At 42.1% G+C, this 22,954-nt stretch overlaps 1 protein-coding gene across 2 annotated transcripts in view; it reads left to right on the top strand.

Moving 5' to 3' along the window:
* The first annotated feature begins 3,400 nt into the window (after positions 1–3,400).
* Positions 3,401–22,954, top strand: part of PARVA (parvin alpha) — a 117,792-nt gene continuing 98,238 nt past the window's right edge. Inside the window, exon 1 of one of the 2 annotated variants that reach the window (XM_042452824.1) lies at positions 3,401–3,679. In XM_042452824.1, coding sequence (XP_042308758.1) covers positions 3,544–3,679 — 136 coding nt within the window. In that variant the 5' untranslated portion in view covers positions 3,401–3,543. Of the gene's footprint in view, positions 3,680–16,592; positions 16,692–22,954 lie in introns of those variants that run through there. The other variant, XM_042452834.1, reaches the window with a different exon arrangement.

Here is a 22,954-nt window from a genome sequence, read left to right on the forward strand (position 1 = left end):
AGTCGACCATTGGCCAGCCTCAGTGAGAAGGTAAGGCTTCGTAGGAGGAGGAGGAGAAAGAGGAGGAGCACTGAGCTCAAGCCTCTGCCTCTGGGTGAGTGGGAGGGAAAAGGCCCATTTCCGGGTGCTGTTTGGCACCGAAGATGAAAAGGAAGAGGAGGAGGAGGAGGAGGTAGGTAGCCATTTCCAACATGTACTTTCCTCCTCTGTATTTTTATTTAGTGGATTTTTGGCCCCAACTGTGTGTATTTATTTTCCTCCTCTGTATTTTTTTTAGTGGATTTTTGGCCCCAACTGTGTGTATTTATTTTCCTCCCCTGTATTTTTATTTAGTGGATTTTTGGCCCCATCTGTGTGTATTTATTTTCCTCCCCTGTATTTTTATTTAGTGGATTTTTGGCCCCATCTGTGTGTATTTATTTTCCTCCCCTGTATTTTTATTTAGTGGATTTTTGGCCCCATCTGTGTGTATTTATTTTCCCCTTTCTGTATTTTTATTAAGTGGATTTTCCCCCAGAATGTGTGCCTTTATTTTCCCTTTTCTGTATTTTTATTAACTGAGGGCAAATCCACTTCTAGTTAAACCACCTTGACATGTTCAATATGCATAGCCATGTTAACCCATGTTAAGTATTAAACCCAAAGGGTTTGGTTATACAATAAGCCTCTCTGTCGTGGATGCTTTGATTGAGAGTTCCTGCATGGCAGGGGGTTGAACTGGATGGCCCTTGCGTCTCTTCCAACTCTACGATGCTATGAAATTTGCAAGAAGCCATGTTAAATAAAGCCATGTCAAATGCCCAAATGTGCTGTTGTGTGTGTTTTGGAATGGGAGGGGGGTGTTTGGCCTGAAAGGGAAGTACATTTCTGCCATCTGTCTAGGAATAATGCCAAAATGTCCTCCATTTTGATCATGCCTAAGAAACATGCATTTATATTAACATTTTTTTAAAAAGCATCAATTTTGTTGACGCGTCCTTCATTTTAAAAATTGTGTCCTACATTTGAAAATGTTGTCCTACATTTGTCCCGGTTTGGAGGTCCTGACTTATGGCAACCCTATCCACAGTATACGTATAACTCTGGTGACCCTGGCTGTACAAGTGGGTCACATCCTGATCTAAAGTACCTCACAATACTGGTAACTTCCAAAATTTCTTTATATTTGAATTTTTAATAAGTATTTTTTATTGAAACTATGTTACTGAGTATGGCTATTCTGATAAACCACAACACATATAGGGCATCTACAGTCCGCAGCAGCCTCCAGAACTGCTCATTACTGTGGCCCCACTATGTTTTGTTTTCTTTCTTTAATGCATGCACCTCCTCCCTGTCCTGTTTATTGATAGAGAAAGGAGGTCCAAAGTGATCTCAGGAAGCAGGCAAGAGACATGCATGCTTCCTCAACAAGAATCCCATTCTCTTTTATCAAAAATAAGTGTCCACACTGAACTGTGGGCCCGCATTGGAGAATCCTGTTGTGTTGCTGGCTTCATCTGCATTACAGAAATAATTCTGGGTGAACACCACTTTAACTGTCATGGCTTAATACTATGGAATTCTGGAAATTGTAGTTAGTGGTGCAGTGAGACATTTAATCTTCTCTGTCATGTCTGGTGCCACAATTATATTTATTTATTTAAAGGATTTATATCCTGCCTGGGATATAATAGGATTCAGTGGGAATGGGATTCAAGGTGGAATTCAATAAACTACAGTTCCCAGAATTCCATAGCACTGAACCATGGCAATTTAAGTGGTGTCAACCTGGATTATTTCTGCAGTGCTGATGCAGCTCTTGTGTGCCTTCAAGTCACTTCCAACTTCTGGAGACCCAAAAGCAAACCTATCACAGGATTTTCTTGGCAACTTTTCTCAGAGGCAGGACATGTCCTACATTTCAACCTCTGCCTGGGAAATGTTTCAAAATGCCGTCTTTGGAGCATGACTAAGAAGCACAAATTTACTTGAAATGTTTTTAGCTTTTATTTAGTAACGTCCTACTTCTTTTTTTCTTGAACACCCTACATTTTGCAGCGCCTTGTCCTTTGTGGTTAGGACATCTGGTCACCCTGCTCAGAGGGTGGCTGTTTATGGGCATCCTCTGAAGCTAAGAGTGACTTGCTCAAGTTCACCCAGTGGGTTTCTGTGGCTGATCCGGGATTCAAACCCTGGTCTCCAAAGTCCAACACTGAAACCACTACACCATGCTGGCTCTCACTGTTACAATATGTTGTTCATAGTATCATAGAGTTGGAAGAACTCTTATAGTGCTGCTATTCCACTTTTACCCATGTTGCATTCTGGGGTTTGTAGTTCAGTGAAGCCTAAGAGCTCTCTGTTTGAGAATTCTAAATGCCCCCTCCCTAAACTGCAAACCCCAGAATGCAACAGGAGGCACCCGAGCAGTTAAAGTGGAACAGCAGCACTTATAAGAGTGTAGTGTGGTAATCGAACAGTCCTCCTACCATGCAGGAACTCTCAACCAAAGCATCCCTGACAGTGGTGTGTTGTGTGCCTTTAAGTCACTTCCGACTTATGGCGCTCTGAAGGGAAACCTATCCTGGGGTTTTCTTGGCAAGATTTGTTCAGAGGAGGTTTGCCATTGCCTTCCCCTGAGGCTGAGAGTGTGTGACTTGCCCCAGGTCACCCCAGTGGGTTTCATGGTTGAGCTGGGGATCGAATCCTGCTGTCCAGAGCCCTAGTCCAACACTCAAACAACAACAACACTACGCCAGGAAAGTCCAAACAAAAATCCACCAAACGGCGACACTTTTATTGGACAACCGAAATGCACAATATACTTGTTGCAAGCTTTCGAGGCTCCACAGGCTTCTTCACCAGGCAAGGTGTCACCTAGCAAAAACAGAAGAGAGAAAAATTGGGAGATAGATAAAACTTTTATTTGTAACCCGCCTCTCTGTTTATGACAATCGAGGCGGCTTACAGGTGAAAACTTACATCCAATCCCATATCCCCAATCCCACCCTCCCCTTCAAACACCAATTAAACCTTAACCATTTAAAAACCATACATTACAAACATCAGGAAAACAACATCAACAAGATCAGGCAAGAAACGGTAGCGAATTGCAAGGGCGCGAGAGGGTCTCCGGTGGAGGAGAGACAGATTCCGCCAGGGCCTCTTCCCTCAGCCAAACCCCCCAATTCTGCAGCCAAGCCTTTGGCCGCCTCTCTCTGGCCAAGAACCAGCCACTCCTTCCGGCTGGAAAAGTTTAGAAGAGTTTTGAGGCTGGAGAGGGAAAAGCTGGGACTGAGGCTGAGGCTGGCCTGCTTTTGAGAGGGAGAGAGAGAGAGGGAAAAACAGCACCTCCTTCTCTGGGTGTGTGCCTGAGAGAAAGCCAGAGAAAGGGAGGGAAGAAGGAAGGCGGGAGGAAGGAAGGGAAAGAGAGAGAGAGGGGGGGCGCAGAGCAGCCTCCAAGCCTTGGAGCCCTTCCCCTTCCTCGGGGAATAAGGAGCAGGAGGCGGGGAAGGAAGGAGACCTTTCTCCTGGAGTTGTTTTTGGGGGTCCTCCTCCGCCATGGCCACCTCTCCTCAGAAGTCGCCTTCGTCCCCCAAGTCGCCCAGCCCCAAGTCACCCCCCTCTCGGAAGAAAGACGACTCCTTCTTGGGGAAACTCGGGGGCACCCTGGCCAGGAGGAAAAAAGCCAAAGAAGGTAAAAGGAAGGAAGGAAGGAAGGAAGGAAGAGTGTGTGAGAGAAGGGGAAAGAGGGAGGGAGGCCGAGGGAAAGAGGGCTCTGGTTGTGCCACGAATGGGGAAGGGAGGGAGGAAGGAAAGAAGGAAGGCAGGCAAGAAGAGATGCGTAAAGGCGCCTCGCTCTGGCACAAATGCCGCCTGGAGCTGCTGCTCCTCCTGGGTTACAAATGTAGCAAGAGCCTGCTAAAATGTCGCCTCGCTGGAGCTGCTCCTGGGCTGGGTCTCCTCAGCCGCCTCTGCGCCCAGGAAATGGCCTCTAGCCCTCCCCGAACCCTCCAGAGGCGGGCTCCCCTTCAGCCCCACTGGCCCCCCTCCTCCAGCCAAGGAGGACAGGCCCCGGCTGGGGAAAACCACCACCACCACCACAACAACAACAACAGCAAGTACATTTCAATCCCGCTTGTCAGTGCACTTACGCACTCCCTAAGCGGTTTACAAATGCATACCTTCATTGCCCCCAACAAGCTGGGTATTAGCAACCTATGGAAGGATGCCAGGCTGAGTCCACCCTGAGCCCCTGGCTGGGATCCAACTCACAACCTTGCCATTTGGGAGTGAGTGGCTGCAGCACAGGCATTTAACCACTGCGCCAACAACAACAACAACAACAAAGGGAAGACCTTTTCAAAATACAGTAGCCACAGATTTCTGTACCCACAGGTTCAAGCATCCCCAGGTTGAAAATATGCTATATACTGTATATGTGTGTGTGTGGGTGGGTGTGTATTAGTTTAAATGGCAAAATTAGCACTTAAATATTAAATTGCCATGTAATAGATTAAATGGCAAAATGGCCTTTCGATCAAATGGCAGAATTATATATTACATAATACATAATATTATATATATATACACACACACACACACACACACACACACACACACACACACAGTCTGCCCTCCCTATATGCAGGGGAACCATTCTGGACTCCCCTACATATGGTGAAATGAGCATATGCTCAAGCCCCATAGGAAATAATGAGATGCATGCTCACAGCGACACACAGGGCGCACGCTGCGGATACGCACCTCATTACTTCTAATGGGGCTTGCCTTTCACATAAGCTCAAGCCGTAGAAGGCAATATGAGGTAAAGGTTTCCCCTTGACATGAATATCTAGTTGTAACTGACTGTAGGGGGTGGCACTCGTCTCCATTCCTAAACCGAAGAGCCAGAGTTGTGCAGAAATGACCCTGTGATCATGTGGCCAGCCTAACTCCATCAAACACTGTTACTTTCCCACCAAAGTGGTGCCTATTTATCTACTTGGATTTGCATGCTTTTGGACTCTTAGGTTGGCAGAAGCTTTGTTCTTTTAATATTGTGAAGGCGCTCTGAGTCCCAGTTCTGGGAAAAGATATCCTTCCATATAATCCACTCCACAGATTTAGGTCTTCTGGGAAGAATCTGCTGCAGCCAATAAAAACTAGGTCACCCAGATGACCTTTTCATCGCCTGCTCCCAAACTGTGGAAAGGCCTGTCGGAAGAGATCCAAACCATTACTAATCTTGACAGCTTCAAAAAGGCTGTCAAGATGAATCTTTTCCAATAGGCCATTCCTTGACTAAATCACCTGGTCTCCCAGAGATATGGATTGTCACACATAACACTCCAAATTGGCCATCTCCTCACCGTTGATGGCTTTGATTGTCCTGTTACAGACTGCCAAAATAAAGCTGCTTTGGGTCTCTTTGGATGTATGCTGTTTAAATGATGCATGGGTCCTAAGAGTCCGGAGGTCGCACCAAAGCCACACTCCATTCTTAAGCACTGGAGTGCAGCTTTTGGTACAGCTTCCAGATTCTTAGGGTGCATGCATCATTTAAACAGCATACCTCCAAAGAGATCCGAAGCAGCTTTATTTTGGCAGTCTGTAACAGGCCACCGTTTAGATTGTCTCGATGGTTTCGATTGTTTTAATGGTATTTTATTAAGGTATTTTTTTGAGAGGGAGGAAATAATGGGTATTTTATAATGTATGATGTATTTTATATTGTATTCTATCGCTGTTGTGAGCCACCTTGATCCTGTAGAAGAGGTGAGATAATAATAAAAAATAATAATTATTATAAGTGGGATACAAATATATTATTAATAATAATAATAATAATAATAATAATAATAATAATAATAAGCTGGAACTAGTGGTAGGCACTCACCCCATCATGCAGCACTAAGGCCTTGAACTGCCAACCTTCTGATCTTACAATAATCAGATTTGGAATCTTAACCACTAAGCCACTGCATCCCTATATATATAATTAATATATGTATAAATTCTAAATAGCAGACCTTGAGTTTGCCACTTAATCTCTCTCTCTCTCTCTCTCTCTCTCTATATATATATATATATACACACACACACACAAACACACACACACACATGCTAAAACATTCCTATACATTCAAAGGTACAGCCATGTTAGTCTGTAGAATCAGTGTGTAGAGAGTGTGTGTGTGACTTGCCCATGGTCACTCAGTGGGTTTTCTATGACTGAGCTGGGAATCAAATCCCGATCTCCAGATTCATAGTCCTATGCTCAAACCACTGTTGTTGTTGCATGCCTTCAAGTTGTTTCTGTCATAGGGAGACCCTAAGGTGAACCTATCATGGGGCTTTATTGGCAAGATTTGTTCAGAGGATTTGGTTTGCCATGACCTTCCCCTCAGGCTAAGAACATGTAACTTGCCCACCCAGTGGATTTCATGGCCAAGCTGGGAATTGAACCCTGTTCTCCAGGAGTCACAGTCCAATACTCAAACCACTAATCCTTTTGGTCCACGTGGGAACTAATGATACTGCAAGACACAGCATTCAGAACATCAAAAGGGATTACGAGGCGCTTGGTAGGAAGCTGAAAGGAATGGATGTACAGGTTGTCATCTCGTCTCTTCTGCCAGTTGAAGGGCATGGTCCAGGAAGGGAGAGGAAAATAGCAGATGTGAACAACTGGCTTCGCAGATGGTGCCGCCGAGAAGGATTTGGATTCTTCGATCATGGGCTGCGGTTCCATGAGGAGGGACTTCTTGCAACAGACGGGTTGCATCTCACTCCAGTTGGAAGAAATGTTTTTGCCAACAGTCTCAAGAACTTGATCAGGAGAGCTTTAAACTGAGTTCCGTGGGGAAGGGAGATAATATTAAGGAAGGCGAAAGGGATGGCGAAAATAGTCAAACTGACATAGAGGAAACAAGGCAAACAGTGCAAGGACCCAACAGTGGGAGGCAAAAGAACTTGCACAGGCAGCAAGTAAAAGGGAACCATGGTCTGCGATGTCTCTACACTAATGCACAGAGCATGGGAAATAAGCAAGATGAACTCGAACTCCTAGTACAACAAAGCAAATATGATATAATAGGCATCACTGAAACCTGGTGGGATGAGTCTCATGATTGGAATGTGGAAATAGAGGGGTATAACCTTTTTAAGAGAAATAGGCCAAACAGGAAAGGAGGAGGAATAGCACTATATGTCAGAAATATTTACACCAGTGAAGAGATCCTAGACATCAATCATGGAAGCCAGGTGGAGAGCATCTGGATAAGAATCAAAGGAGAGGGAAACAACAAGGCTGTTACGGTGGAAGTCTACTACAGACCGCCAAGTCAGACTGAGGAATTGGATGATATCTTTCTAGAACAGATGACCACACAGTCAGAAAAGAGAGATGTAGTAGTGATGGGCGACTTCAACTATCCTGATATTTGCTGGAAGTCAAACTCAGCAAAATCCTCAAGGCCTAGCAAATTCCTCACTTGCCTGGAAGACAATTTCATGGTCCAAAAGGTGGAAGAGGCAACAAGGGGGTCAGCTATTTTAGATCTGATCCTAACCAACAAGGATGACTTGGTTAATGGGGTGCAAGTGGTGGGATCCTTAGGTGGAAGTGACCATGTTCTCCTGGAGTTTGTAATACAGTGGAAAGGAGAAGCCAGGCATAGTCAGACACGCATCCTAGACTTTAGGAGAGCGGATTTCAGTAAACTTAGAGAAATATTGAGGGCGATTCCATGGTCAGAAATACTAAAAGATAAAGGAGTTCAGGACAGATGGGAGTTTCTCAAAAGAGAGATACTGAAGGCACAATTTCAAACAGTTCCAGTGAGAAAGAAAAACGGGAGGTGTCTTAAGAAACAAGGATGGATGACTAAGGAACTTTCAACTGAGCTAAGTTTGAAATGGAACATGTATAAGAAATGGAAAAAGGGGGAAATCACAAAAAAGGAATTCAAAGAAATAGCAGGCATGTGTAGGGGTAAAGTCAGAAAAGCTAAAGCGCAGAACGAACTCAGGCTTGCTAGAGAGGTTAAGAACAATAAAAAGGGCTGTTTTGGATATGTCCGCAGCAAAAGGAAGAAGAAGGAAACAGTAGGGCCACTGTGTGGAGAAGATGGCAAAATGCTAACAGAAGACAGAGAAAAGGCAGAATTAAACACCTTCTTTGCCTCAGTCTTCTCAGAAAAGGCAAAGGGTGCTCAACCTGAGGATAATGGAGCAGAGGACAGAATAGAGGAATTTCAGCACAGAATAAGTAAAGAGATAGTAGAGGAACACCTTATTAATCTAAATGAATTTAAGTCTCCGGGACCAGATGAACTCCATCCAAGGGTATTAAAAGAACTGGCAAATGTAATATCGGAGCCATTGGCAATAATCTTTGAAAACTCCTGCAAAACAGGAGAGATCCCAGCAGACTGGCGGAGGGCAAACGTTGTCCCCATCTTCAAAAAGGGGAAAAAAGAGGATCCCAACAATTATCATCCAGTTAGTCTGACATCAGTACTAGGAAAGATTCTGGAGCAGATCATTAAACAGAGAGTCTGTGAACATCTAGAAGGCAATGCCATAATCACAAAAAGTCAACATGGGGTTCAGAGAAACAAGTCATGCCAGACAAACCTAATCTTTTTCTTTGATAAAATTACCAGCTTGGTAGATGAAGGGAATGCTGTGGATATAGTATATCTTGATTTCACTAAGGCCTTTGACAAGGTTTCCCATGACATACTTGCAAACAAGCTTGTAAAATGTGGGCTAGACAAAGGAACTGTTAAATGGATCTGCAATTGGTTGACCGGCCGAACCCAAAGGGTGCTCAACAATGGCTCCTTTTCATCCTGGAGAGAAGTGACCAGTGGGGTCCCACAGGGCTCTGTCCTGGGCCCAGTGCTATTCAACATCTTTATCAATGACCTGGATGACAGAATTGGGAGCATACTTATCAAATTTGCAGATGACACCAAATTAGGGGGAATAGCTAATACCCCAGAGGACAGGATCAAGATTCAAAATGACCTGAATAGACTAGAAAGCTGGGCCAAAGCTAACAAAATGAAATTCAACACAGAGAAATGTAAGGTATTGCACTTAGGGCGGAAAAATAAAATGCACAGATATAGGATGGGTGACACCTGGCTGAATGAAACTACGTGTGAAAGGGATCTAGGAGTCCAAGTAGACCACAAGTTGAACATGAGTGAACAGTGTGATGCGGCAGCTAAAAAGGCCAATGCTATTTTAGGCTGCATCAATAGAAGTATAGTGTCTAGATCAAGAGAAGTAATAGTGCCACTGTATTCTGCTCTGGTCAGGCCCCACCTAGAATATTGTGTCCAGTTCTGGGCGCCACAATTCAGAAAGGACATTGAGAAACTGGAGCGTGTCCAAAGGAGGCCGACAAAAATGGTGAAGGGTCTGGAAACCATGCCCTATGAGGAACGACTTAGGGAGCTGGGGATGTTTAGCTTGGAGAAAAGAAGGTTAAGAGGTGATATGATAGCCCTGTTTAAATATTTGAAAGGATGTCATATTGAAGAGGGAGCAAGCTTGTTTTCTGCTGCTCCAGAGAACAGGACCCGAAACAATGGATGCAAGCTACAGGAAAAAAGATTCCACCTGAACATTAGGAGGAACTTCCTGACAGTAAGGGCTGTTCGACAGTGGAATGCACTCCCTCGGAGGGTGATAGAGTCTCCTTCCTTGGAGGTCTTTAAGCAGAGGCTGGATGGCCATCTGTCAGGGATGCTTTGATTTGGATTTCCTGCATGGCAGGGGGTTGGACTGGATGGCCCTAGTGGTCTCTTCCAACTCTACGATTCTATGATTCTATGATTCACTACACCACACTGGCTCATGCTTCTTTAGCCCTGATCCGTATGGAAGGCATTTTGGAATGCCTCCTGGGCAACATGGGGTTTTATATATTTATTTCATTTTTATACTACCTATCTCCCACAAAGGGACCTGGCTTCTCACAAGACAAAAAGAAAAACACTTTAAAAAACTTTGTATTAAAAAAACATAATCCAGTTAAAACAGTATAAAAAAACCATTAAAAACATACAAAAGTTTAAAAACATAACTGAAACACTCCCACTCCCCACAATATAAAAGGTTGAAATGGGGGACACATCCTGCAAAAGGAGTAAGGCTGCTCACCTCTCCTCCACTCCTGGTTCTGTTTGAGGGAAAGATGTCCAATTTGAGGGGCTCTCCAAAGAAGAGTTTGTTCAAATCCCACCAGAGCAGCTCTGTCGTAAGTTTCTCACAAGTTGGCTGCTTGGCTTTTCCAGCACACCTCTGAGGCCTTTTTGTTTGCCTGAAAGGGAAAGGTGAGCTCCTGGCCTTTCCCACCCCCTCAGAATGGGATTGTAAAGCTGGTTTGTTCCCTGAAATGAAGAGGTGGAGAGAGAAATGCTCTTGTGGAAACAACACAACAGTGGTGGCTGCTCTGTGTTTCTGCATTTAGACTCAGCTGAGTATTAGACAGAATATTAGACATATAGACAGGAGACTAAGGAGATTACCACACAAGGCACTAGTGATGAATGCCCTTGCATAATTGCCCTTGTGTCTTATTCACGGATATGCAGGATTTAAGAAATCTAAGAAGGAGGTATTTAAATCAATCAAAGGATGCCTTACATCGCCTGACCATCTTCCCAACTCCACTAGACACAAGGGCAGCACACAGCCCCATATAGTAGTGTGGGCTGGGTAACCTATGGCCTTCTAGATTAGAGCTTGGGGAGTTTTAATTTTTTTTAAAAACCTGCAATTTATATAGACTTCCAGCTAATGTGGCCACAGAGCTAGCAAGAGGGTTCTGGGAACTGTTGAAAAAATAGAGAGCTCGAACAGACAGGTCAAAATTAAGCTGCTTTGGGTCACTTTGGAGGTATACTCTTTAAATGATGATGCATCCTAAGAGGCCAGAAGCCATGCCAAAGCCATGCTCCAGTCCTAAGGACTGGAGTGCAGCTTTGGTGCAGCTTCTGGCTTCCTAAGATGCATGTGTCATTTAAACACCATACCTCCAAAGTGATCCAAAGCAGCTTTATTTTGGCCTGTCTGTTCAGGCCCAGAGTTGTTCCATTTCAACTGCTCCTAGTCCTGGTGAAGTGTGACAAGCATTCAAGACTAGTAACGTTTGGCGATTGGCAGGCTTTCTACTACTGCAGTAGGGCATGCTTTTGGATGAAATGACTAGCTGTTGCAAAGTGTTGCAAAGTGTGTGTATGTGTTTTCAAGTTCCTTGTTGATGACTCATGGTGACCCCATGGTTTTCTTTGGCAAGCAATACGTACTCAGAGGTTTGCATTGTCTTGCTCTGAAATATTGCCCAGGACACTTGGTATGCATAGAGCCAGAAGGAGCCCTATGGGACATCAGGTCCATCCACCTCCTCAGTGTAGGATCTCCTGCTAGAACATCACAAGCAGGTATCTGTCCAGCCTCTCTTTGATTCTCTCAGGGCTCCCCATCCTCCTTCATTTTTTGAGCAATTGCCATATGTGCTTCTGGGCAAAAAATACTTTTATGAATAAGTTTTTTGTTTCCTTCTTTAAGAGTAAACCCAGTGCTGGTGAAAGTAAAAATTTTGATTTGATTTTTATTGAAAATCTCCACCCAAAATTTTTGGGCTTTTGGCCAACACCACTACATGTGAAAGGAAGTATTTATAGCATCACAATTTTTCCAACATTTGGAAGCTGTTGAATTGGCTTACAAAGAGTTACAACCATGTCATATGCATAAAGATTTAAGATGGAACTCTTACCATTAATCCTGATACCTTTAATATTTAAATCATATTTGCCAAAACCTAAGCCAGAAGTGGCAATGGACCATCCCTGCTTGCTTTCTCTTAAACAGAATTGGGCACACTGATTTCACACATTTTTTAAAAAGCCAAATGGGTTACCCATTGCCAACAAACCTGCAATATGTAGTTCCAGGGAATGCTTTGCATGACCCTAAGTTTGTTTTTTGACCATGTGTGTCAAACTAAATTGTAACTGGATTTTAAGTATTTATTTTGGAAGTAGTGTGGTTATGTAGCTGCTGTATATGCTGTATAGAATGGTTACTGTTGTATAATTCTTGCTTGATACATTGTAAACTGATGTGCTAATGTCTGAGAGAAAAGGAATTTTGCTTTTGACAGTGTACTAATGCTTTCCAAAATGATGGAGATGCACTTTTAATATCTTGTGGGAAAAGTCAGTGGTGGCAGACAGTTGATGCGAGTTATTATAGGCTGCATCCGCACTCCAGAAACAATCCAGTTTGACATCACCTTAACTGCCATGGTTCAATGCCATGGAATTCCCAGAATTCTTAGAATTCTGAGAATTCAGTTCCCAGAATTCCATAGCGTTAAAATTCATACAGTTCCCAGAATTCCATAGCATTGAGTCAAGGCAGTTGAAGTGGTTTCAAACTGGATTATTTCTGCAGTGTGGATCCAGCCATAGAGAAACATGATGAGATATTGCTGGCTGTAGGGGGTTAGGTGGAATAGAGTTATTAAAGCTTAAAAGAAGGATTGACACAGTTAAAATATTTACACTCTTGAATATGCTAAGCATGTTAACAAATGTTGCTAAAGAGAATAGAAGGGGATATATGTATTTTTGACTAGCTGCTGGATTCCCAAATCTCACATTGCCAAAACAAATGTTAGATTTTGCTGTTTTGGTGATGTTTTATGTTTCTCTGTTTCTTGTACTGTATAATAAAAAAGTTTAACTGATTATATTTAGCAATAACCAAGTTCAGTTCTTATCAAAGAAGTGGCAGAAAGTGGGGAGTTCTTTGACAAAGAACTTTATTGAAAAAAATGTTTGACTGCATTTTTAATTGTGCAGTGTAAGGAAAGACTCTGTTGATGGCAACAAATGTGAAAGGTAGGAGGCCAGGCAGGAGATGGTGAAATTGCCTTCTTGGGGGTCTTGCATATAGTAGATATGTGAAGGGCTGTTAAACAGTTTGCTGCATCATACCAACTTAAGCTGAGGAGCCAGACACCCGCTAGTGCCCTGCACAAAATGTGTGCACACCCTTGATATATATGGGGCTAAATACCCTCCCTCCCCCCAAAGATGTCAAATAATGAAGTTGGCTCCTTGAAAATAGTTTAGCTTAGTGTTAAGCATCCCACCATTTTGGAGAGCTGCTCTACTTGTTTTCTCTCGTGCTTTGAATCCCCCTCCCATTCTGCTGATTCTAGGCAAGCCTTCCTTAAACTGTCTAGTAGACAGCATAGCATAGGGACTGACTTCACATAAAAAGTAGTTTCTATAACTGCCAGGGCATTGATTCAGATTCCTAACATAGCAGTCAAGACTTTGTCAGCAGAAAGAATTTGTTGCTTTAATTGGTATGTTTTTCAGAGAACTGCTGTACTGTAGTAGGTTGACAGTGACATGGGTTATTAACCATTCATTTGCCTAAAGTAAGGGTACAAAGCATGAGATCTTTTGGATGTTTGTTGGACTGATGCTCCCATTAGCTGTAACCAGCATAGTGATGCAAATTTCCATCTCTGCAGAGATATGTTATTCACTTAAAAAGGAGTGATATTTTTTTAAAAGCAATGGACTGCATTTTCTAAAGCAGTGCTGTCTCAACTCTGGCCCTCCAGGTGTTTTGGACTTCAGCTCCCAGAATCCCAAACCATTGGCCAAGGTGGCTGAGGCTTCTGGGAGCTGAAGTCCAAAACACCTGGAGGGCCAGAGTTGGGGCATTGCTGCTCTAAAAAGTCTCACACTGAAATCTTACTGGTGGTTCCTGGCAAAACATCTTTACATACTGAGGTATTTCTGTTGTCTTTTTTAAAAATTGTGTAGCTTGTAAACATTGTGTTTACTTTTTGTCAAATGATGGCTCAATGGTATCTTGTCCTGAAATCAAAACAGAATGAAGGGTTGTATGGAAATATTTTTAAAACAAATAAATTCAAAAGTAGGATCTGCATTCCTTTTAAGTTAACTCAAACCTCATTTGTAATCTCTGAAGCACTTTTGGTATGAAAAAGAACAGACTGTTTTGACCCTTTACATACTATTACAGTTATTATACTGTATGCTTTCATGAATGGCAGTCTTCTTCATAAAATATTAATGCTAAGTTGTGATACATATGTACACATGGTTGCATGCACCTCCTTTTTTATGTATGGTAAATGGAGATTAGATAATGGAATTGATGTGTGAATTGAGTATCAGGTATGAATAGATCTCCTAATGCATTCATGACATTACTTCTGTAGGTTCAATCCTTGTAACAAGAAGACATAAATCTATAAAATCTATGATATTAACAGTGATGATTTCTGACAGTTAGAAATGCGGTGTTTTTAAAACCTTTTTGTGGTGTTAGAACCATTAGCAGAGAAATCTTCAAGGTAATGGTGAAAGAGAATAATCTCCCCTGCTCCTTTTCCTCTTCTCCTGGAGTATTTCATTATTATCTTATATTATGGGTTTCCAGGGCGAGAGTAAAGCCACATTGATTGTGCTCCTTCACTGTTTCTGGGCTTGACTGGCTGACATCAAAAATCCACACCTTGTAATAACCTGCCCTAGAGAATCTTAACAATTGGACCCTGACATTCTAATAAATCTGTGATACATTCACCAAGGGAGAGCAAAGTTCAAAATTGCTTAAATTGGTGTAGGAACAGATGGAAAACAGACAGTTTGGGCCCATGAATTTGATGGCGGGCAATTATGGTGCAGTGTATGGTCTCAGTCAGCTTCCCAATTGATATGACTTCAATTTAAGTAATTTGCCCACTCTTCGCCTTATTTGGTTTTGATGGTGCAAGAAAAGGGAATCTGGCTCCAGCTTTTGTAACTCTTTCTTTCTTTCTTTCTTTCTTTCCCCACACCCTTTGGTCTTACTGCTGAAGCTGAAAAAGCTGGCAGTTTGGCCTAGCTCAGAAGTGAATCTGGTGTTCCTAGAGATGAGTTTATCTGAAAGGCCTGCAGGTCATAAAAATATATGAGATAATCAGAAGACCTGAATAAATTTGGTCTTTGAGATCAACAATAGTATGACATTTGGGAGAAAATAGTGCTTGTTAGTGGTGGTTACCCTGTGATAAGCACATCTACAAGCCAGTGCACTTTAGGCAATAGAAAGTTTGAATTATTTTACAGCTATTCAGAATAAATCAAAAATGTTTTGTCTGTTTAACAGAATTTAGCTTCACCAGTGCTGCGTCTTGTCATTTTGAGGCAGTCATGAAAATATTTAAAAAGTAATTCCTTATAATTCTAATTGGAAAGAACTTTAAATTAGTTGTTGGACTTCCAATTAAATATAAATCAGGATTTACATATAAGATGATCTTGATATCTCACTGGATATTTATGGAACAGTTTTTGTCTGATGAAAGACCCTCCAATTATAAATTATGAATGCTGTGTAGTTTTGTTTGGTTTGCATTGTAAGTTAGTCTGTGCATAGTGACCCCAATAGTCCTTCGCTATCAAGTGCAGTTTTAAATATTTAAATGGTTTGATTAAATTTGATGGATAATATCTGTTGTAGTTTACATGGGTCCCATTATATATGGGACATCTAATATTGGGATCATATGGGATGCACCAAATCCCATAATTAAGAATGTTCACCACCCATATTCCCACCAAACTGCCCTCAAGCTTTTGATATGTATGCAACAAGCACACCTTACATACCAAATGCCAGTGATCCATCTACTAGGATTGTGCCTGGCATGGCACCACTCTTCATCTTCTCTGCCCAGCTGGGCTGATGCTGAGCAGCGGACTAAAGTTCTCATATACTAATGGCTGGGCAGCCACTGCAGGATTTTCAGGAGTTTTGGGGTTCCAGTGAGATTTGAAATTTGTGTGAGCCCTGAGATCTAGTGTGAAGCCCTCCTCTCGTGAGGCTTTATTTTTATGTACACTTACCTCTTGAATCTTGTATTGCTTTGATGAAAACCTAACCGCTCTAGAGCTGATTGTAGATGATGACTCCTGTAACAAATCTGATTTGACCACATTGGAGAAGCTGAAAGAAAGTCAGATTACTATTTCCTTGTTCAAAGGGCCTGACAAGTCCTTTTTTTGGATGAGACGTTTGGACAGAATGAACTGAAGATGGGCTCCCATTTTCCTTGTTTGTTCTGGGGGCTGGTTACATACTGTGGAATGAAATTTGAGTTCAGGGTGTACTTGGCTTCTGGGTCATCACACACATGGCTATCTGGATGCATTTTAGATTTCTCAGGCCTGTGACCATATGATTTTCCATAGATGGTCAACAAAATTACTTTTTGTTTGTTGTGAAAGTGTTGAGTAATTGCAGATTCTTTGGCACATCCCATATGATCCCAATGACAACCCAAGAAATTTCTCTTTTTGTCCTCTGTCTTTCCTGACAACTTCAGCTGCTGAGTGATAGTTGCAAGGCAGTTATAGGTTAACTCTGAAGGACAGATTTATTGAATTTGACAGAGACAGATAGAACTGCCTCATGATTAAAATGCTGGTAAGATGCATGAGCTGCCTTTTCAGACAGAGTCATTTTCAAAAATAGCCATGTGTGTTTTCTCTCTCTCTCTCTGTTTGATTTGTAGACAGGTTGATCCATTTTTTAATTCAAGCCTTTTTAAGCTCTCTTGATAGTTTCTTCATGGCTTGGTTGGGAAACAGGTAATTTGAGAAATTTTGTTTATGTTTTCCATACATTTGCATAATAGTTTCCTTAGAACTGAGCTTTCTAAATCAGTTGTGAATTTCATGCAGAAAGTATTTTATCATCTTTGATGTTCACTGTTTATTTTTAAAAACAATAGAATGTTGTTGATGTTTGTTGTTGATGTTTGTTGTTTGCCTTCAAGTTGACCTCAATTCAAGGCCTCTGCTTAAACCTTGTTCAGGCCTGTGGTCTTCCTGATTGAGTCTAACTATTTGGTATGCAGTCTTCCTCTCTTTCTACTGCCTTCTACCTTTAAGCATTATTGTTTTTTCTAATGAGCCATGCTATCTCATGATTTGGCCAAAGTACAACAGCCTCAATATAGTCATCTTGGTTTCCTGGAAGCGTTCAGGCTTGATCTGCTCAAGAACCCACTTGTTGGTCTTTTTGGCCATCCTTGGTATCCTCAGCACTCTTCTCCAGCACCACATCTCAAATGAGTTGTTTTTTTTTGACCATCCACTTCCTTCACTGTCCAGCTCTCACATCTATCTGTACATGGTGATTGGGAATACCATGGCTTGGACAATCCTAACTTTATAGAATATTGTAGAACATGGTAAAGGAGTTTTAAATATATTGTGTTATACAGTTATACACTGTACTCAGATGGATATATTTCTTGATTGTTATTATTTTTATATGATTATTGGCTTGAATCTAATAGTGTACTTCCACTAGATCTTACTTGATTCTACCAGAATTTCATACAACCCTGCTTTCTGTAATTGTCCAATTTTGTTGTTGTTGCATGTTTTCAAGTTGTTTTGGATTTACAGTTACCCTAAGGCAAATATGTGATTTATTTATTTATTTTTTGGCAAGGTTTGTTCAGATGGGTTTGCCATTGCCTTCCTGTCTGGTTGAGATAACATGCCCAGTTAAGTTTTATGTCTAAGAAGGGCTTTGAACCCTGCCTACAGAATCTTAATCCAATGGGCTAACAACTACACTATGATGACTCATTTGTCCAACATACCTTTAAATATACTCCTGAGGCTGGGAAACCCCATGGAGCAGGGGCAATTTTTCTGGTGTTGTAATTTGGCCAACGTTGTATTTTAATTTTATTGTTTGGTTTTTATATCTTGATGGTTGGTTTGTGGGTCACAACTGGAGGAAGAAAGTGAATAAAATGTTTAGTAGAAATGATGATAGATAGATAGATAGATAGATAGATAGATAGATAACTACTCTAACTCTCTGTAATGAGTTGACTCAGGGTGCCTAGTGAATGGATGACTGAGATCAGAAATTGCGACCTCTAGCTATCATTGTTTAATTAGTAATGAAAATCTATAAGTATGTTTGTTCCAGAAAGTACACTAAGGTACAGAAAATTTACAGTGGGATAGAGGAGAGCAGTGCTTGCATTCTGCCCATGTGGTTCTGACGACAATTTGCTATACAACCAGCATGCTTGGGGAATGATGTGTATATCATGTTGATTCTACTGTAATTCACAACACACATTAATAAAATTATAATTTAAAATTAGAGTTGTAGATAACCTGCAGCAATGAAAAGGATGGTGATCAAATAGGGGATTTTTATAACCTTCCCCCCCCCCTTTCATCTTGATCTAAATATGCTGATTTTTGTCTTATCCTCTCTCCAAGCAATTCAGGATAGCATGTCACACACACACACACACACACCCTGCAGCAACAATAAGCCACAAATATATATATATATATATATATATATATATATATATATATATATATATATATGGAACAATCATAACATCTCCTACTGTGTCACAAATATTATGAAAAGATTTTCTTGACCTGACAAGTGATTATTAGTGATGACAGCACTAGCACCTGGAAGACCACCTTTGGAGGAATATTTAGAAACTGGAGCATTTCACAGAGCCAGCCTCACCATGAAGCAAAATGAGTTGTGGGGGGATCTCACCCTTGTGCCCAACCTGCTCATGTTCTTCTTTACTCTTTCTAAGCCTTTCATCCAGCATATACTCCATGAAAACAGTATGGCTGACAGGCAGGCAGCAGGTGGTTTCCTTGTCAGTGGGATTCCAACTACTGTTCACACTTCATTTCTGTGGGGTAAAAACCTTTGTTTTGTATGCCATGCCTTCCCATTTTGCTCTGTCAGCTCTTTTTCAGCAAGGTGTTTCTTTGTTTCTTCATTTTCATTGCTTTCCCTTGTTATATGACCCTGTTTTCCTTCTACGTCTTGCTCCTGTTTTTGTCTCTTCCTGGCTTTCCCCCATTAATGCCTTTTCTCTATTCCTTGCTTTCCCCCACTTTTTCTTTCTTTCTTGCCTTTTTTTTATTCTTTATAACTGTTAGAGATCCTTTCTCCCTTAAATAGGTCTAACCAGACTGAGGGGAAGGAGATTTATTGGACAGGTGGGATTTTGAGAAAAATCCTGAATTCCACTGTAGTGTGTTCCACTAAATTCAGCAAGTCGTACAGTTAACTTTCCACATTTGTGGATTTGATTATTTACAGATTTGATCAATATGCTCTCCCTAGGAATCTCTAGGTCTTCCAGTATGACTCTTCCAGAGGTTGACCATAGAGTCACACTAGAGGACCTGAACATTTCTAGAAAAATATTTCTCTAGGCATTTGTAGGCCCTCAAGTGTGATTCTATGGTCACCTTCCACCAGATGTTGACCACAGAGTTGCACTGGAGGACCTAGAGAATCGTAGAGAGATTTTAAAAATAGTGGGTTTTTTTTTAATTTGCAGGTTTTCCACTTTCATGGGGGCGCTGTGCCCCTAGCTCTAGTGAATGTGGAGGGCCCACTGCATTTCCAATTAAGTGTACATAGTACAGCTTTTCTTAGAAAGCAAAGGAGAGATGAAGGCAGGACATGCTGTAACAAGACTTTTTAAACAGGTGTGGGGAAAATACAGCTTTCGGGCTGCATGCAGATCTTGAACCTAACTTATGGCTCCCAAAACAGTTCCCCTAAATCCTACATTAAATTATTTATTTTGGGGGTGATATTTGCACCCAATTGGTCCCTGGTTTCAACTCCACCAAATGCACCTGAGGAAGTTGGGCTAATTCTATGAAAGCTCATGCTGCCAACTTCTTTCTTTCAGTTAGTCCCAAGGGTGCTACAAGATCTCTCTACAAACTCACAGATATATCTGTTTTTCTCCTCCCAACCTTCCAAAATTCCAACCAACCAAAACTGTCCCATCACTTTCAGTGCACAGGATGCATTGGTGTGGCCTGCACAGGGGCCATGGGGGTGAAAGTTGGTTCTCGCTGGTGCAATTGCCCATTCCTGTTACAAAATGGTGACAGCCAGATAGAAAGATAACTTTGGCTAACAATGGAGGAGGACCTCTCTCATTTCTATCTGATATACCATGGAAGAGGAGCTACTTTGAGAATGTTCCAAAAGAGCATTCCTAAAAGGGTTACTGGATATAAGGCTACAAGCCAACATTTTACTGATCTTGCTCAAGTAAGGTTGTCTAGTGTGCTTTATGGCTGACAGGTGTTTAAACCCATTCTCCATATATTCTGTCCACTGCAACATACTAGTTCTCAGTTGCCAAATGGATTAGGAAACAAAATGTCTGTGGACTAGAACATTCAATGGTTTAATGTTCAAAGATGAATTAATCCTTTCTTCCAGGTCTGTTCAATATATAATGGTAAATATGCTAATTAGCATATTTCATTAATTCATCCGTACATTGTGTCTCAGATATATTCAGTCCAAAAATTGAAAACAGCTTTGAATCTTATAAGAATGCTATTTAATAACCTCTTCAGGTCTGGAGTTAATCTCCCTGATTAAAGAGTGAGAATTATATTGCTTCTGCAATATTTAAAATAGGCTACTTACAGTTTACTTTCTGTCCTTTTCCTGAACTCCTAGAAAGTCAAAATAATTTGAAGAAGGCATGGCCAATTTTAGTGCTAGGTCCTAATGTACTCCTGGCCGTGGAATGACCAATATGAAAAAATCCTTTGGTAGCAATTTGGTAGCCTTCATTGTTGCTGCAACTGTATTTAGATTTGATTAAACCTCTAATTACATGCTTTTCCTTCTGTTCCCCTCCATTTATAATCTGGCATATTTATTTTATTCATTTCATTCATTTTTATTTCCCACATGCATCCTAGCAAAAATTTCAGTATGAAGAGCTTCAGGACTCAGTTTGCTAGGACAGATCAGGAGCCTCTGTATGGTGTAGTGTGTATAGGGTTGCCATAACCCGGTGGGGGGCGTGCATTTCCCGTTTTTGGACTGTTCTGCACGGTCACGGTAAGGTTTGGCGTTTTTCCCGGGTCTTTCTCCGCTCCCCGCTCCCCGCTCCCCGCTCCTGGGCTTTGTTACCGTGCCTTGGCTGCTCTTGCCTTGGCTGCTCTTTGTTACTGTGCCTTGGCTGCCTGTTGGGCTCTGTCGGAGGCTGGAGCTCCTCCTATTGGCTGGCAGGCTGGCCAATAGCAGAACAGTCCTTTCAGGAGACTCTCCTCTGTTTACTTCCTGTGGCCATGTGGGCTGGCCAGGGACTCAGGCGGTGGGCAGCAGCAACAACAAAAGCAGAAGCAGCAGCAACAGGAGGAGAGGACCAAAGGGGCTGGGGGAGGGGGGAACATTTTTGGCATCCCTCAGGGCCTGACTGACTCACACTGAGGGATGCCGAAAACGTTCGGCATCCCTCCCCTCCCCCAGCCCCTTAGGGGAGGGCAAGAGAGCTCTGCCCCAGGGCCCCAGCCAAAGGTAGGGTTGCCTAAAAAACATGCAGCAGCAGGGAGGGAGGGAGATGGCATCTGTTGAAGCCAAGCTCCAGCAATTCATTCCTTTGTTGTTGTTGTTGTTGTTGTTGCTTGCCTTCAAGTCGTTTTGGACCAAGGCAACCCTATCCTGGGATTTTCTTGGTCCACTCCTTCTTCTCCTCCTTTCTCCTTCTTTTCCCACTTCTCTTCTTCCTCATCCTCCTCCTCGTCCTCCCGGTGTGTGTGTGTATATGTGTGTGTGTGTATATGTGTGTGTGTGTGCTGTAGTGTGGAGGGCTTTCTGGGGCTTGCCTTGGGTGGGTGCGCCACTGCCTTCCGGCCCTGGCTAGAGGAGGCCCAGAGCCCTTCCGTCTGTTGGGGCCCTGCTCTTCTCCCCCCCACTTTGCCCCAAGATGGCTCCCTCCAGCAAGACCCCTGGGGAGGCTCTTCCCAAGTGTCAGGCACCTCCTGTGTTGTCATTTCATCATCAGGTGGTTTTAGTGGCAAGCTTTGCCATTGCCTTCCTCTGAGGCTGAGACAGTGTGACTTGGGTGTGTGCGAGAGTGTGTGTGTGTGCATGCGCCTTCAAGGGGTTTTCTTGGGAGGTTTGTTCAGAGAGGGTTTACCTTTGCCTTCTTCTGAGGCTGAGAGTGTGTGACTATCTCAAAGGTTTTCAGAGGGGGTTTGCCTTCATCTTCCCTTAAGACTGAGAGAGTGTGACTAGCCCAGTGGTGTTTTTTAATGCCCAAACAAGGGATTGCACCCTGGGCCTCCTCCACCAATGCTGCACTTCCTGAGATGCATTTAACCTCAGAGGTGATCCAAAATCTCCATGTCTTTGAATTCAGTTTTATTATTGTTTGAAAGAAAGAAGTTGGCAGCATGAGCTTTCCCAAAGCCTGCTTCCTCAGATGCATTTAGTCTCACAGGTGATCCAAAATCTGTCTTTGAATTGTATTCTCATTCTTATTATTATTATTATCTGAAAGAAAGAAGTTGGCAGCATGAGCTTTCCCAAAGCCTGCTTCCTCAGATGCATTTAGTCTCACAGGTGATCCAAAATCTGTCTTTGAATTGTATTCTCATTCTTATTATTATTATTATCTGAAAGAAAGAAGTTGGCAGCATGAGCTTTCCCAAAGCCTGCTTCCCCTGAGATGCATTTAGTCTCACAGGTGCAACAAGATCTCTATAACATAAGGATTTATATTAATGTTTTTTTTAAAATGTTAATATTTTTAGCTTTTAGTTGGTTATGGCCTCCATTTTTATTGAATGCCCCACTTTTTGGGTAAATTTTATCCAGCATTTGACCTACACTTTGGTCTAAATATTGTCCTAGAAATTTTGGGTTGGGCATTGTGATTTTATGATTTTCGTTTGATGTAACTGTTATGGATTATTTTATGGAACCTGCCTTGATCCATAAGAGAGGTGGGATAATAATTATAATTATAATTATATTTTCCCTACATTTTCCCCGGTTTGGTGGTAGA

This window comes from Sceloporus undulatus, chromosome 1 (genome assembly GCF_019175285.1).
Source record: "Sceloporus undulatus isolate JIND9_A2432 ecotype Alabama chromosome 1, SceUnd_v1.1, whole genome shotgun sequence".
Classification (NCBI taxonomy): Eukaryota; Metazoa; Chordata; class Lepidosauria; order Squamata; family Phrynosomatidae; genus Sceloporus; species Sceloporus undulatus.